Consider the following 16,477-nt stretch of genomic DNA (forward strand, 5'->3'; position numbering starts at 1 on the left):
ATTATTACTGTTGTATAGCTGCTGGGGGGAGATGGTGACAGAGACAGACAAAGAGAGAGACAGTAATAGAGAGGGACAAAGAGAGAGTGATAGAGAGAGAGAGAGACAGAGAGAAAGAGAAAAGAGAGTGATAGAGACAGCAATAGAGGAACAAAGAGAAAGACAGACAACCATAGAGAGAATGAGAGAGAGACAGCCATCAGGAGAGACAGCCATATAGAGAAACAGAGAGAGAGAGAGAGAGAGAGAGAGAGAGAGAGAGAGAGAAAAGAGAGTGATAGAGACAGCAATAGAGGAACAAAGAGAAAGACAGACAACCATAGAGAGAATGAGAGAGAGACAGCCATCAGGAAAGAGAGACAGCCACATAGAGAAACAGAGAGAGAGAGAGAGATGGTGATAGAAAGAGAGACAGCAATAGAGGGACAGTGATAGAGAGAGAGTCAGAAAGACAGAGAGAGAGAGAGAGAGAGAGAGAGAGAGAGAGAGAGAGAAAGTGTGATGATTTATGTATGTGCAGTTAGCACGATGCTAATTGGTGAGGTGCAAGCTTCTATTACTTAGTTAGCCTCGGAGCTCCAGCGCTAACATTACAGACACTGACCATGTCTAGGCTGATTGCTGGGGGGGTGGGGGGTCTACATGTTTGTCTGAACTATCGCTTTAAAGCTGAAGCAGACCTCCTGCTGATGGTGCCAGTCTAATCTGAGTGTGAGTGGGCCGGAGGGTCCTGCAGTAAAAGCTCCATTGAAAAAGGAATTTTATTCAGACAGATGCGTCCACAATGGCCTCCATTAATTCCAAATTCATTAACATTCCTGCTGTATACAACTCCAAACCAAGCCGAGAGCCTCCTTCAGCACGGAGAAGAGAGCGCTTCAACAAAACTGCACTGTCATTTCACTTAAACCTCACAGACCTCCAGACTCCGCACTGATCTATAGACACGTTCAGCACGCTGAGCAGTGGTGGACAGTACCTGAGTAACTGAGTATCTGAGTAAATGTAATTAGTTTCTGTACTTTAGTATTTTTGGTGTATCTGTACTGAAGTTTCTCCGTTCTGGACTTTTTCCTTTCACTCCACTACATTTCAGAGTCTAATATCCGACTTTTTCCTCCTACATTTTGAAAAACGTCACATGTCAAAAAACGAAAGAAGCGCAAAGCCAGAGCACCAATCAGGGCCCAGCGGTCACTTTGTTTAGAGCTGGTTTTGACCTGTTGGTCATACCGACCCAGTGCAGCACGCGGTTCAACGTCAGCGCAGCAGCGTAAAACTTTGGGAGAGTCTGTTCAACATAAATGATGAACTAACCTAACTTTGTGTAAATAGAGCACAATATAGAAATATGTCCACATATGCAGTCGAGACTGACGCGGCTTTTTTCTGAATTTCTACAAACACCATTTCATTTTATAGTAAATGAGTTTGGGCTGGTTTATGTTTATGAACAGACGCCTACAGATCAACATAGTAAAGGAGCTCATCTGTGATCCTGAGTTTAAAGCCAGTTTTTATTCAACTTAAACTTGGAACTAAGTTGTAAATAAATCTGAATCTGAAACTTTGCTTGTGTGTAAAAAGTGATTTCAGAGCCACTCGGTTCTCCCTGATGGAAACTGTTTACCTTCAGTGTTTTGTGCTTCTGATCATTTTAATAGACGTCAGCGTCACTAATTAATGACGTTCTATTAAAAGACTGCTTTACCAAGAGAGACGCTGGAGGACTTTCACCTGAAATGAGTTCATGAAGCCAGTCTGGTTATAAAAATGATAACAGGACATCAGAGCCAGAATTACTCTTTTAGTACTTTTACTTTATACTTAAGTACATTTGAAGGGAAATACTTTAGTACTTTTACTCAAGTGGAGGTCTAAAGGGAGGAACTTCTACTTTTACTGGAGGAATATTTTACCTTGAGTATCTACTTTAACTCAAGTACATGATTTGTGTACTTCGTCCAGCTCTGGTGTTAGCAAATACAGAGGACCCTCAGTGCCATTAGTGCTGTTTATAGCAGCTCTGCCTACTTTAGAAAGCTGGGAAAACACAGAAAATATCAGTAAAATCCTTTACAAACACAACCACAAACTCAATATTTCACTGTTATTAACAGTGCCTACTATTTTTGTTTGTATTGTAAAATGAGCTGTGAACTGAGCTGCTTACACACCAACTGGAAGGGAGTTATCCACATTCACACATATTCATATTTGTTCTATATATCTACAGTTGAAAAGCATTCCATGCTGTTACAGTTGCATAATAACTCTTATAAAACTGATCGTTCCGGTCCTAAAATCTGGCTGCACTGCGTTCGAAGCTGTTGTAAATGATATACCACGGCTACCACAACCATGACCGCCTCACAACAGCCAAACTCTTCATCACTGCACCACAGCACGAAAAACACTAACTGCTGTAAATGGATTAATCTTTGGCTCTAATGCTGATCGGAGCAAAGAGTGCACTGATGAAGTAAGAACCCATTTTTATTTAAACTGAATGGCTGACGACTTATTTTCTTAACTAGAGCCAGGCTGTTTGGCTAGCTAACAGGCTAAAAGAAAGCAAACATTCTAAACAATTCCAACGTTAACATCACAGGCTTGAACTAAAGCACCCAGGATATGATTCACTGAAAAACGGCAGTACGACGTCTAAAGAATGTCACCTGAAAGTCCAGAATGCTTCAAATGTCCGTGTTTCAGTCAGAAGTCGCGTCAAACCCAGGCTGAGTCCCAAACGGCTCCGTACTCCGAGTCAAGTTTATCTTCCTCTGTCAAATAGTGACTGCTTGTCTAGTCTGAATGTGGATGAATCCCAAATGACCACTTTTAGCAATATTTTACACTGTTGGGCTGCAGGAGTCAGTCCTTAAATTCCTATGTAGTGCACTATGCAGGGAGCAGGGAGCCGTTTGAGATTCAGCCCCAGCCTGATGAAAGTGGCGTTGCCAGACTGGCAGAAGACTCGCGGTGGTGCTTTGGTGACCAAAAAATACTTTTAAACTGAAAGTATTTGCCTTAAACACTGCAGTGTTATCATATGTTCACTGTTATAGGAAAACGTTTTTAAAAATCATGAAATAACTGCAGTTTACAGCGATGGGCAACCAAACATTCTTCTCCTCATCCAGTGGCCAATGGTTGCTTAGCAACAATACCGTACTCTAAAGGAACTACAATTCTTGGTGGAATACTTTTTCATGTCAGTTACTATTAATAATAACAAATAATTATCTAAAAGATTGTGCGTTTTAAATATATTTGCTATCGGCTGCTGTTTTATGAAAGTAATAAGCCACCCGAGGCAGTGAGTTACTGCGATTTTATCACAAGGAAGGGAGTTTTACTTCTCTTTGTGTCGTGCCAAACAACACCATTCCCCGTGACAAAGTCAAAGTAATCCATGGTCTCTCGTGGTTTATTGCTTCAGTTGCTAAGTAATGATTAAGTAATGACTTTACGTAGCAGCTAAGAGTGACGAAAAACGCCTCATTCCACACCTCATAGTGGAACAAGGCCGACGGCAGCATGAACTCATACGTTTGGCAAGGTGGCAGAGTTACCAGCAAAAATGGATGATACTAAGAGGAGAGCTTCAATAGTGTAGATTGTTTAATTAAGGTGGAGAAAGGCAGGAGGACGTTCGTACTCTTCATTTTTGTTGTATAATATGTTTAGAATTCAACAATGAGATGTTTGGCATTCATGGCTCCCAAAAAAGTCAGCATCCAGTTTATTCCACAACTGCAGTCAATGGCAAAACTTGGGAAAATTGAACTCCTGATGGATCATCCCGCTAACTGTTGTGGTCTGTGGAACGCTGGGGCCCAGAATTTTCTGTTGCCGCTCCACAGAGAATGGAGCATCTGGTTTGCCGTCAGTCATCTACCACAAGCGTGGGAAGGCAGCATTAATTTCTCCTAATTTCTACAACTTTCTATTTACAAAAACACCAAACTGACACATGAAATAACTGCTACAAGATAACAGTTGACCTGCAGCCCATTTGGTCAGATTCTAAGGAAGAGAATGACCGCAGTTCTAAACCTGACGTTGCTCCTAAGTGAGCTTTTCAGTCAGCAGCTGAACAACTAAACAAACCAGAATCAGCCAGAAACCAACAGAATACAATCCAGCAAACAAGATGTTCTGTGAAACGCTTTACAGACTGACTGGAACTAAACCACATCAGCTGGAACTAAACCACATCAGCTGGAACTAAACCACATTCAGCTGGAACTAAACCACATCAGCTGGAACTAAACCACATTCAGCTGGAACTAAACCACATTCAGCTGGAACTAAACCACATTCAGCTGGAACTAAACCACATTCATCTGGAACTAAACCACATCAGCTGGAACTAAACCACATTCAGCTGGAACTAAACCACATCAGCTGGAACTAAACCACATCAGCTGGAACTAAACCACATTCAGCTGGAACTAAACCACATTCAGCTGGAACTAAACCACATCAGCTGGAACTAAACCACATTCAGCTGGAACTAAACCACATTCAGCTGGAACTAAACCACATTCATCTGGAACTAAACCACATCAGCTGGAACTAAACCACATTCAGCTGGAACTAAACCACATCAGCTGGAACTAAACCACATTCAGCTGGAACTAAACCACATTCAGCTGGAACTAAACCACATTCATCTGGAACTAAACCACATCAGCTGGAACTAAACCACATTCAGCTGGAACTAAACCACATCAGCTGGAACTAAACCACATTCAGCTGGATCTAAACCACATTCAGCTGGAACTAAACCACATTCAGCTGGAACTAAACCACATCAGCTGGAACTAAACCACATCAGCTGGAACTAAACCACATTCAGCTGGAACTAAACCACATTCAGCTGGAACTAAACCACATTCAGCTGGAACTAAACCACATTCAGCTGGATCTAAACCACATTCAGCTGGAACTAAACCACATTCATCTGGAACTAAACCACATTCAGCTGGAACTAAACCACATTCAGCTGGAACTAAACCACATTCAGCTGGAACTAAACCACATTCAGCTGGATCTAAACCACATTCAGCTGGAAAAACCAGAAAAAGCTAAAGTTGAGCTGAACCTGATATTCCCACCGTTTTATGGCTCTGTAATACAAAACGAGAGCCTGTAGGCTTTTATTATCAGACTGATTAGGCTGAATGTGTTGTATGAAATTTTAATCTTTTTTTTTTAATGTATTAAGAATATACATTTAATTTAAATATTCAACATTAGTCATTAAACTGTATAATCAATAGTAATAAATGAAAACATAAATAAATAAACTCACCCTGGCGAGACTGACCCCTCCGGGCACTTTGTAGGGAACGTACTTCCTGTAAATGTGGCCAACCCGAGAGCAGGGGATGTCCTCCATCCTCCCACCACACATCCACACCTACAGGGGACAAAACACAGCCTGAATACAAAAACATGGCAGAAACACAGAACTGAATAGATTAGAATGGAATAGAATTAGAACAGAACAGAGAATGATAGAAGAAAATTAAATAGAACAGAATTGATCAGAACAGAATTAAATAGAACAGAACAGAACAGAACTGAATAGAATTGAACAGAATTGAATAGAACAGAACAGAACTGAATAGAACAGAATTAATAAGAACAGAACTGAACAGAACAGAATTGAACAGAATAGAACAGAACAGAATTGAATAGAACAGAACAGAATTGAACAGAACAGAATTGAACAGAATTGAACAGAACTGAATAGAACAGAATTGATTAGAACAGAACAAAACAGGATTAAACAGAACATAATAGAATTGAACAAAACAGAACAGGATTGAACAGAACAGAAGAGAAAAGAACAGAATAAAACAGAATTGATTAGAACAGAACTGAACAGAACAAAATTGAACAGAAAAGAATTGAACAGAACAGAAGTAAATCAAATAGAACAGAACAGAATTGATTAGAACAGAACTGAACAGAACATAATTGAATTGAACAAAACAGAACAGGATTGAACAGAACAGGATTGAACAGAACAGAACAGAACAGAATTGAATAGAACAGAACAGAACTGAATAGAACAGAATTGATTAGAACAGAACAGAACAGGATTAAACAGAACATAATAGAATTGAACAAAACAGAACAGGATTGAACAGAACAGAAGAGAAAAGAACAGAATAAAACAGAATTGATTAGAACAGAACTGAACAGAACAAAATTGAACAGAAAAGAATTGAACAGAACAGAAGTAAATCGAATAGAACAGAACAGAATTGATTAGAACAGAACTGAACAGAACATAATTGAATTGAACAAAACAGAACAGGATTGAACAGAACAGAACTGAACAGAACAGAAGTAAACAGAACAGAATTGAACAGAACAGAACTGAAAACAACAGAACAGAATTGAACAGAACAAAATTGAACAGAACAGAATTGAACAGAACAGAATTGAACAGAACAGAATTGAACAGAACAGAATTGATTAGAACAGAACAGAATTCAACAGAAGTGATCAGAAAAGAATTAAATAGAACAGAACAGAATTAAATAGAATAGAACAGAACAGAACAGAAAACAACAGAACAGAATTGAACAGAACAGAATTAAATAGAACAGAACAGAACTGAAAACAACAGAACAGAATTCAACAGAAGTGATCAGAAAAGAATTAAATAGAACAGAACAGAATTAAATAGAACAGAACAGAACAGAACTGAAAACAACAGAACAGAACTGAAAACAACAGAACAGAATTGAACAGAACAGAATAGAACAGAATTGAATAGAACAGAACAGAACTGAAAAGAACACAGAATATGATAAGAATAGAACTGAATACAAAATATTGGACAGAATAAAATAGGACAAAATGAAATAAAACAAAAACGAATGGAATGGAATGAAACAAAACTGAATAGAACAGAAAAGAACAAAATAGAACAGAACAGAATAGAACCTAACAGAAATTACAAGGGAACAGAAGAGAACCTGGAACACTGGAGTCAGTCTTCTTTAAGTTTTTTATGTTAGCTCTTTAGAGAGAGCTCTTTCTGTAGGCTGAGCTCAGAGGTGGACCCTCACCGTCTGGAGCCGTTCTCCTCACAGTGCTGTCACTGAGCTTGTACTTACTGTTGAATCATGGACTCAGAGGTGAGCCCACCGGCCCCCTTCTGAAAGAGCACTTCACCACAGAGAGAACGGCAGTCTGAGAACCGTCTGATTGAAGTATCTCACACTCGGACTGACGTTTCATTTCTGAACCTAATGTGTTTTTAGTATGGCACAAATGTCCAAATACTTTCAGGGGCCTGTGTGTGTAGGAATATGCGCTAGACTGTGTGCAGAGGTGAAGGAAAGACAGTCTGACATAACTCAGCACACAGCAGTCATGCAGGACAGCAAGCGTGGAAATTTAATAAAACTAAAAGAAAGACTAAACACAGTGAACAGCCTCAATTGAGGGAACAAAGGCCTGTGTGCGTGGGCAGTGGACCGGTCAGAGACAGCACAGCTCTCTGTCTCTGGTTAGAGGGACTGAAGAGTCTGGATGTGTAAATAAACCTGCAGTGCATGAATGATTAATACAGTTCAGAGTGATCAGAACCAACAGCGAACCATTAACAATACATCATACGAGAGAGAGGAAGAGGAAGGAGGAGGAAGGGGACTACAACAGTTCAGCTCCACCATTCAGCTACAGCAGTTTAGCTCCACCATTCAGCTACAGCAGTTTAGCTCCACCATTCAGCTACAGCAGTTCAGCTCCACCATTCAGCTACAGCAGTTCAGCTCCACCATTCAGCTACAGCAGTTCAGCTCCACCATTCAGCTACAGCAGTTCAGCTCCACCATTCAGCTACAGCAGTTCAGCTCCACCATTCAGCTACAGCAGTTCAGCTCCACCCATTCAGCTACAGCAGTTCAGCTCCACCCATTCAGCTACAGCAGTTCAGCTCCACCCATTCAGCTACAGCAGTTTAGCCCCACCATTCAGCTACAGCAGTTTAGCTCCACCATTCAGCTACAGCAGTTTAGCTCCACCATTCAGCTACAGCAGTTCAGCTCCACCATTCAGCTACAGCAGTTCAGCTCCACCCACTCAGCTACAGCAGTTCAGCTCCACCCACTCAGCTACAGCAGTTTAGCTCCACCATTCAGCTACAGCAGTTCAGCTCCACCATTCAGCTACAGCAGTTCAGCTCCACCATTCAGCTACAGCAGTTCAGCTCCACCATTCAGCTACAGCAGTTCAGCTCCACCATTCAGCTACAGCAGTTTAGCTCCACCATTCAGCTACAGCAGTTTAGCTCCACCATTCAGCTACAGCAGTTCAGCTCCACCATTCAGCTACAGCAGTTTAGCTCCACCATTCAGCTACAGCAGTTCAGCTCCACCCATTCAGCTACAGCAGTTCAGCTCCACCATTCAGCTACAGCAGTTCAGCTCCACCCATTCAGCTACAGCAGTTTAGCCCCACCATTCAGCTACAGCAGTTTAGCCCCACCATTCAGCTACAGCAGTTTAGCCCCACCCATTCAGCCTACAGCAGTTTAGCTCCACCATTCAGCTATAGCAGTTTAGCTCCACCATTCAGCTACAGCAGTTTAGCCCCACCATTCAGTCTACAGCAGTTTAGCTCCACCCATTCAGTCTACAGCAGTTTAGCTCCACCATTCAGCTACAGCAGTTTAGCTCCACCATTCAGCCTACAGCAGTTTAGCTCCACCCATTCAGCCTACAGCAGTTTAGCCCCACCATTCAGCCTACAGCAGTTTAGCCCCACCATTCAGCCTACAGCAGTTTAGCCCCACCATTCAGCTACAGCAGTTTAGCCCCACCATTCAGCTACAGCAGTTTAGCTCCACCATTCAGCCTACAGCAGTTTAGCCCCACCCATTCAGCTACAGCAGTTTAGCTCCACCATTCAGCCTACAGCAGTTTAGCCCCACCATTCAGCTACAGCAGTTTAGCCCCACCATTCAGCTACAGCAGTTTAGCCCCACCATTCAGCTACAGCAGTTTAGCCCCACCATTCAGCTACAGCAGTTTAGCCCCACCATTCAGCTACAGCAGTTTAGCCCCACCATTCAGCTACAGCAGTTTAGCCCCACCATTCAGCTACAGCAGTTTAGCCCCACCATTCAGCTACAGCAGTTTAGCCCCACCATTCAGCTACAGCAGTTTAGCCCCACCATTCAGCCTACAGCAATTATTTCCACCCTTTTAGCCTACGGAAATTTAGCCCGGCCCATTCAGGCTACAGCAGTTTAGCTCCACCCTTTCAGCCGATGGTAATGTAGCCCATACAGCAGTTTTAAATAAATATGATATGTGACATCATCATTGTCTTTGGTAATTCCATGAATTTTTGTGAATTAAATGCCTCACTGAGCTGGTCAGACAGTAATGAGTTAAAAGGTCAGCGTATATGAATTGAACCACTTTGCTGACCCAGAACAGCTGTATGTACAGATGTTCAGTGATTCCGGAGTGAAAGCAGTGCTGGCAGGAGAGATAAAGAACTGCACCAGGAATCTTACAGTCAGAATTTACAGTTTACAGTGAAAACTGCTGAACAGTTTGAGACACTAAAACTGAAACCGCACGCAGAGTTTAAATTATGGTGAATGAGCTCCAGTTTTAAAGAGTCTCTCTCTCTAGGAAATAACTTAAACTCAACTTTTCCAACAGAATTATTAATTAGACTGATGTATTGAACCCACTGAGGGTCTTCATCAAATCAGGAGAAGATTTTTGATCTTCCACTCAGGGAGACTGCATTAAACCCTCACACCTGGGGCCAGCGTTTCTGAACTGATCTCCACTAATTCAGCGTCTGGACTTATGAAAGAGTGAATGTAGTAGGCCAGCCAAAAATAACTTCAAAATAATTTTAAGCATGTTTGTTCAATTTGGAGAGTTTTTTTAACCAAAATATTGGTATCACTTTAACTGGACAGTCCCAGTAGATTATCTATAGATTTTCAAATTATTAAAAGACCATCCAGTGAAAGGCCACTGCACACCGGACGCGCCGTGCAGCACTGCATTGTGTCATGTATTATACAACAGTCTAGTTGTGCTGTTATTTTGCCATAATATCAAGTCTTTTACATCAACACTGTATCACTCTACTGAAACGCTGTTGCTAAGCAACGACTCTGACAGCTTTAGGAGACGCTCGAGCCATTTGAACGTTTTTACTTCTTACTTTGCCACAAACAGAAACGGACACTGTTAAGACCACATCTGACCGACAGCCGATTTGGTCCGACTCTGAAGACGAGACGACACTAAATTCCCAAACCGTCGTCGCCACTGAGCAGCTTTTCAGTCGGCAGCTGAGACAGAAGAACAGCTGAACAACCTGGAATCAGCCAGAAATGAACCCAACACCATTCGCCAAACTAAACGGGCTGTAAGAAGCTTCACAGACCGGCTGGAACAAAACAACATTAATACTGATCTGGACAAACTGACAAGCCGGCTGCTTTTCTCTGTGTACATTGTATACCATGAGTGATCTACTGCGGCTTTCTGTGGGCCTCAATATGGCTTTTACTTAACACAGTAACGGTACGAGCTGCTGAGTGTCGGTGACGTGAAGTATTAACGCCATTAACAACAAAGGTATGAAAATCCTGGACGCTGCATGACGCAACATGGTGCGTTCAGCGTCTGGTGGCCTTTACGGTTAGCACCCAGGTGAAGGTTAGGTGTAGGTTTAGGGTTGAGGTTTTTGACATAATTTGAACATACCTGTTGACCTGTACATTGTGTGCAGTTTTCATGATGTATGGACAAAAAGAAACGACCTAAAATGACTTGTTAAAATTTCTGGTTCCATTGACTTAAATTCAAAGTAAAGTTTTTTCCATCTCCTGTAAAGTTACCATTTTGGACACACGAGGTTTTCTATACGATATAAAGGAAACAATTCCAAACTAATGAACACATACTCAAGTATTTAAATCATTCAGATCAGATAAATAATCACTTTTATCCATTATTATCCTTTTATTCTGCAGGAAAAGCTGCTGGTGCATTATGAGTGACAGCACTGTGGAAAACATCATTCTGTCATTTAATGTGTCAGGAGCGTCTGTCTAATCTCAGCCTGATATTCCACTACTGTATGTGTGCAGATTACATCAGCCAGTGCTGAGCTGGTCAGTCAGAGCAGTGGTCATATGGTGGTCAGGGTAGTGAATATGTGAGGCTGAGCATCTGGCTCTGAATGGTATTTTATTCTGTAAAGTGGAGCTGCAGTGAAAACTGGCAGATTCTCACGGTGCTGCTCGTCTGTCTCTTTCATATTACTGACCCTACAATAGCCTCCCCCACGCCAGCTGCCATGGCAACCATTCGGTCAAACACACGCCGGCTCTGAACGGGGAACGTACAGAGGATAATTACTTCATCAGTACGGCATATTGATCTTTACAATACAGATACTGCAGCACACTGCAATATGGAAATGAAATAAAACCATCTAATAAGCCATATTCACTGTGCGCTGAGCATCTGACCACATCTGATAAACCAACAAACGGTTTTCTAACACATATTTAAAGGATTTTGGCAAAAATAATGCAATCAGTCTTTGACATTATGGACTCACCAATGCGTTTTTCATGATCACCACTTGGAGCAAAATAATCCGAATGTGGTAGTTTTAGCAACATAAACTCAAACTGAAATCAGGCCTCAGCTATATGGTTAAAACTTCTGGCAGCATATGACATCTCAATATTCATGCATTCTTTTGGAAATGGCCTCAAAAAAGAGGTCTTCTGTCCAGCCTAGAGTCACTGCTACAGTGAGCTTTTCTTACCCAGCGTCTCACTTTAAATATTACATTACATCACAGTAAACCAGGTACCCATCAGCCCCTCCCCTGAGCCTCTCTGACATCACACTGAGCGTGAAGGTACTATGGAGTGAAGGTCTGGAGAGGGAGAGGCGAGATAGTCGAGTGTTGTCATTGTAGTTTGGTCTCTCACTGGTTCTAACGTTGAGCTCTAGAACCCTTCACTCTAACACTACACTACAGTACAGTAATGCTGGTTTCTGCTGGCACTCTATTGGATATGCAGTGTTAAGTTAGTGCCAGGCTAACGGTGGTGAACATTAACAGTGGTGAGCATTAACAGTGGTGTACATTAACAGTGGTGCACATTAACGGTGGTGCACATTAACGGTGGTGAACATTAACGGTGGTGTACATTAACGGTGGTGCACATTAACAGTGGTGAACATTAACAGTGGTGAACATTAACAGTGGTGTACATTAACAGTGGCGAACATTAACAGTGGTGTACATTAACAGTGGTGAACATTAACAGTGGTGAACATTAACGGTGGTGCACATTAACAGTGGTGAACATTAACGGTGGTGCACATTAACAGTGGTGAACATTAACAGTGGTGCACATTAACAGTGGTGAACATTAACGGTGGTGCACATTAACAGTGGTGAACATTAACGGTGGTGAACATTAACAGTGGTGCACATTAACAGTGGTGAACATTAACAGTGGTGAACATTGACTTTCCCACATTGGGTGAAACTCTGATGTTGCTCTAGTTTAAACTCTGACATTTGAAGCCTGTAATGAGCTTATTGTGTTTTAGTGTTTCAGTAAATCCTTCAGTAAATTCTTCAACTTGAAGCCTCAGTCTGAACCCTGGAGGAGGCTTTAGTCCAGTACACTCCACTTTACATAGAGCGGACTAATATAGCTTATGAGCTCTTATAATGTGTAATGAACAGTACTTATAATGCATTATGTTAACAGTTTATAATGCATAATAAGCATGGCTATAACATGTAATGCATTTTTATAAATATTTACAGCCATGGTTATGATGCACTATAACATGTTATGAATGTCTTTATAGATGCTTACAAACGTGACATTCATAGAAAGCGTCACTGAATGTTTTATTTCTTTCTAAAAACACTTGCGAGTTTTACTTTTAGAGATGACTTAAGAGCTGTCTCTCTGAAAAATTAAAAGAGTGATTTTTATTTCAGAAATTGATCAAGAATGCTAATTATTTTAGAAATTGGTTAAAAGAATCATTATTTCAGACTTGACTTTAAAGAGCCATAACTTTGGCTAAAAAGCCTTTATTAAATGTAAAAATACAGAAGCCGTATCGCCCCCTACGCTTCCTGTAGTGTATTACAGTCTGTCAGAGCGACTGTGTGGATCATATGAACATTATAGAGCTTTTTAAATGAAACAGTAGAAGCCGTATCGCCCCCTACGCTTCCTGTAGTGTATTACAGTCTGTCAGAGCGACTGTGTGGATCATATGAACATTATAGAGCTTTTTAAATGAAACAGTAGAAGCCGTATCGGCCCCTACGCTTCCTGTAGTGTATTACAGTCTGTCAGAGCGACTGTGTGGATCATATGAACATTATAGAGCTTTTTAAATGAAACAGTAGGAGCCGTATCGCCCCCTACGCTTCCTGTAGTGTATTACAGTCTGTCAGAGCGACTGTGTGGATCATATGAACATTATAGAGCTTTTTAAATGAAACAGTAGAAGCCGTATCGCCCCCTACGCTTCCTGTAGTGTATTACAGTCTGTCAGAGCGACTGTGTGGATCATATGAACATTATAGAGCTTTTTAAATGAAACAGTAGAAGCCGTATCGCCCCCTATGCTTCCTGTAGTGTATTACAGTCTGTCAGAGCGACTGTGTGGATCATATGAACATTATAGAGCTTTTTAAATGAAACAGTAGAAGCCGTATCGCCCCCTACGCTTCCTGTAGTGTATTACAGTCTGTCAGAGCGACTGTGTGGATCATATGAACATTATAGAGCTTTATAAATGAAACAGTAGAAGCCGTATCGCCCCCTACGCTTCCTGTAGTGTATTACGGTCTGTCAGAGCAACTGTGTGGATCATATGAACATTATAGAGCTTTTTAAATGAAACAGTAGAAGCCGTATCGCCCCCTACGCTTCCTGTAGTGTATTACAGTCTGTCAGAGCGACTGTGTGGATCATATGAACATTATAGAGCTTTTTAAATGAAACAGTAGAAGCCGTATCGCCCCCTACGCTTCCTGTAGTGTATTACAGTCTGTCAGAGTGACTGTGTGGATCATATGAACATTATAGAGCTTTTTAAATGAAACAGTAGAAGCCGTATCGCCCCCTACGCTTCCTGTAGTGTATTACAGTCTGTCAGAGCGACTGTGTGGATCATATGAACATTATAGAGCTTTTTAAATGAAACAGTAGAAGCCGTATCGCCCCCTACGCTTCCTGTAGTGTATTACAGTCTGTCAGAGCGACTGTGTGGATCATATGAACATCACAGATCATTACATCTTTCTTTTTAACCATGTACATTTTTCCCACAATTAAAAGTTATTGACTTTGTTGTACACTGCTTTGCTGCCTTACTGAGACTTTATGTAAGCATACCTTAAATGATATTTCATACTGCTCTCCTCCCCAAATCTCCAGCCCCGTGTCATATCCTCCCAGCTCCCAAAACCACCTCCTGTCCACTGCAAACAAACCTCCAGCCATCACAGGAGACCTGAAAGCACAGATACAATACAGATGTCACTCAAATACACTACAATAAAAACCTTATAGCTTTAAAACACTCACAACAAAATATCCTGATTGTTCAGAGCTACTCTAGTATATATCTTCAGTACTGTACAAAAGTCAAAAGACCACCTTCATATGTTTAATATCCAGTCTACAGAGCCATTTAACACAAGATATTCACTTTTCAGAAGATACTTACTCAGAAAATGGACACAGGAAACAGTTAAACAGTTGAAAATTCTAATTTCTACTATGAGGGCAATAATTATGAAGTTTGAAGCAGCTGGAGATGGAGTGAGGGGGAGGGTTTGAGTGGCCAAAAGAATCCACAAGGATCACAGAGGGGAAAATGAAGACATTAGTTAGATCTTGGGGTCAGAATATTCCATAGTGCAATCAGACGGCACCCACAGGGTGGAGAGATTCCAGGAGAAAACCTCTGCTGCCAAAGACCAACAAACTTAAGCTCCTACAGTTTGAAAGATATTGCTGGAGCTTTCAGTGGGCCTGGGTTGGTCAAATGAGACCAAAAGAGAGCTATCATGCAACACCAGAGGAGGGTTTGGCATGGACCCACAGCTAGCCATGCAGAAAAGTTCCTCACCCCCACAGTGAAATATGGTGGTGGATCTATGATGTTGGGGCAGTTTTTCTTCTAAAAGCCCTGGACAATTTACTCAGATGCATTGCATCACAGACTACCAGCAGAAATAAAATCCTGACGGGCTCAGCCTGGAAGCTCAAACTGGGCCATAGTTTGGATCTTCCAGCAGGACAATGATCCAAAACACACCTCAAAATCAACACAAAAGTGGTTCACCGACCACAGAATTAATGTTTTGCCATGGCCACCCTCAGTCCCCAGACATAAACCCCACAAAAAAACCTGAGGGATCAGCTGAAGAGGACAGTCCACAGTGTGGAGCTCAGAATCTGAAGGATCTGGAGAGGTTCTGTATGAAGGAACGGACTCAGATTCAATGTCGTGTTCTCCAGTCTCGTTAAACATTATAGGAGAGACTTAGAGCTGGTATCTTTGCAAAGTGAGGCTGCATGAAGTAATGAATGAAGGGGTGCCAACAGTAGTGACACACAGATTTGAGCAAAATATTTATTTCATGAAAAGATTTAGCTTTTTTCCTCTTCTTTTAATCGTCGGGCTTCAAATAAAGGTAAGAGTTTTGTTGATATTTTGAATGAAGGTCAAACGGACTATTATGCTTTTCTTGTAATTGACCACTGTAGTCGTGTGTCATTCTGTAGTCCTCGTTATGCCCATATTAGGAGCTCCAGGTCTAAGCTCCATTTCTCTGTGGTCAGAATGAATAGAGCTCTCGAAAAATCTCTCCATCTCTATCGCCCTGTGTTCAATAAAAATGTTCAGAACCCGGTAAGTTTTGTCTTGAGAACATTTTCCTCCTGAATAGCACTGGGTCCTCTGAACTACGAGGTTGTAAAGAGCTATAATACTAATGTTGCTACATGTGAGCTGAAGCTAAGTTACACATCACTAAGGTGGGCTGAGCCGGTGCTCTGATAAGCCGTGCTATCTTATCGAAACGTTCTACTGCAGCGCATATTTACAGGTATACCTGTATATTCTGATAGGCTAAAACTCCTTTTCAAAAACACTCAATGCTTTAAAACTATGAGGCTGAATTTGACTTTTTTTGCAGCTTCTTGTTTTAATGTTCCCGTTCCACCTTAAATGGTGCAGCAGCTGTGACTGGCTATCACAAACATTAGCAAACTAGACAAAATACTGACCTGTCGGTTCTGTGAAGCAGCAAAAATAATTTAGCCAGCTGTTAAGCGGAAATAGAGCAACCTCCTCCTATCAGGCCTTTCAACCCTCCATGAAGCTGAACTCAGCTTCTT

At 41.5% G+C, this 16,477-nt stretch overlaps 1 protein-coding gene across 1 annotated transcript in view; it reads right to left on the reverse strand.

Annotated features, from left to right (window-relative positions):
• Positions 1-16,477, reverse strand: part of galnt10 (UDP-N-acetyl-alpha-D-galactosamine:polypeptide N-acetylgalactosaminyltransferase 10 (GalNAc-T10)) — a 100,986-nt gene that overhangs the window by 15,477 nt on the left and 69,032 nt on the right. The window contains exons 7-8 of the mRNA XM_017719564.2: positions 14,465-14,582; positions 5,321-5,428 (exon numbers count right to left, since the gene is read on the reverse strand). Coding sequence (XP_017575053.1) covers positions 5,321-5,428; positions 14,465-14,582 — 226 coding nt within the window. The remainder of the gene's footprint in view (positions 1-5,320; positions 5,429-14,464; positions 14,583-16,477) is intronic.

This window comes from Pygocentrus nattereri, chromosome 16, assembly GCF_015220715.1.
Source record: "Pygocentrus nattereri isolate fPygNat1 chromosome 16, fPygNat1.pri, whole genome shotgun sequence".
Taxonomy (NCBI): Eukaryota; Metazoa; Chordata; class Actinopteri; order Characiformes; family Serrasalmidae; genus Pygocentrus; species Pygocentrus nattereri.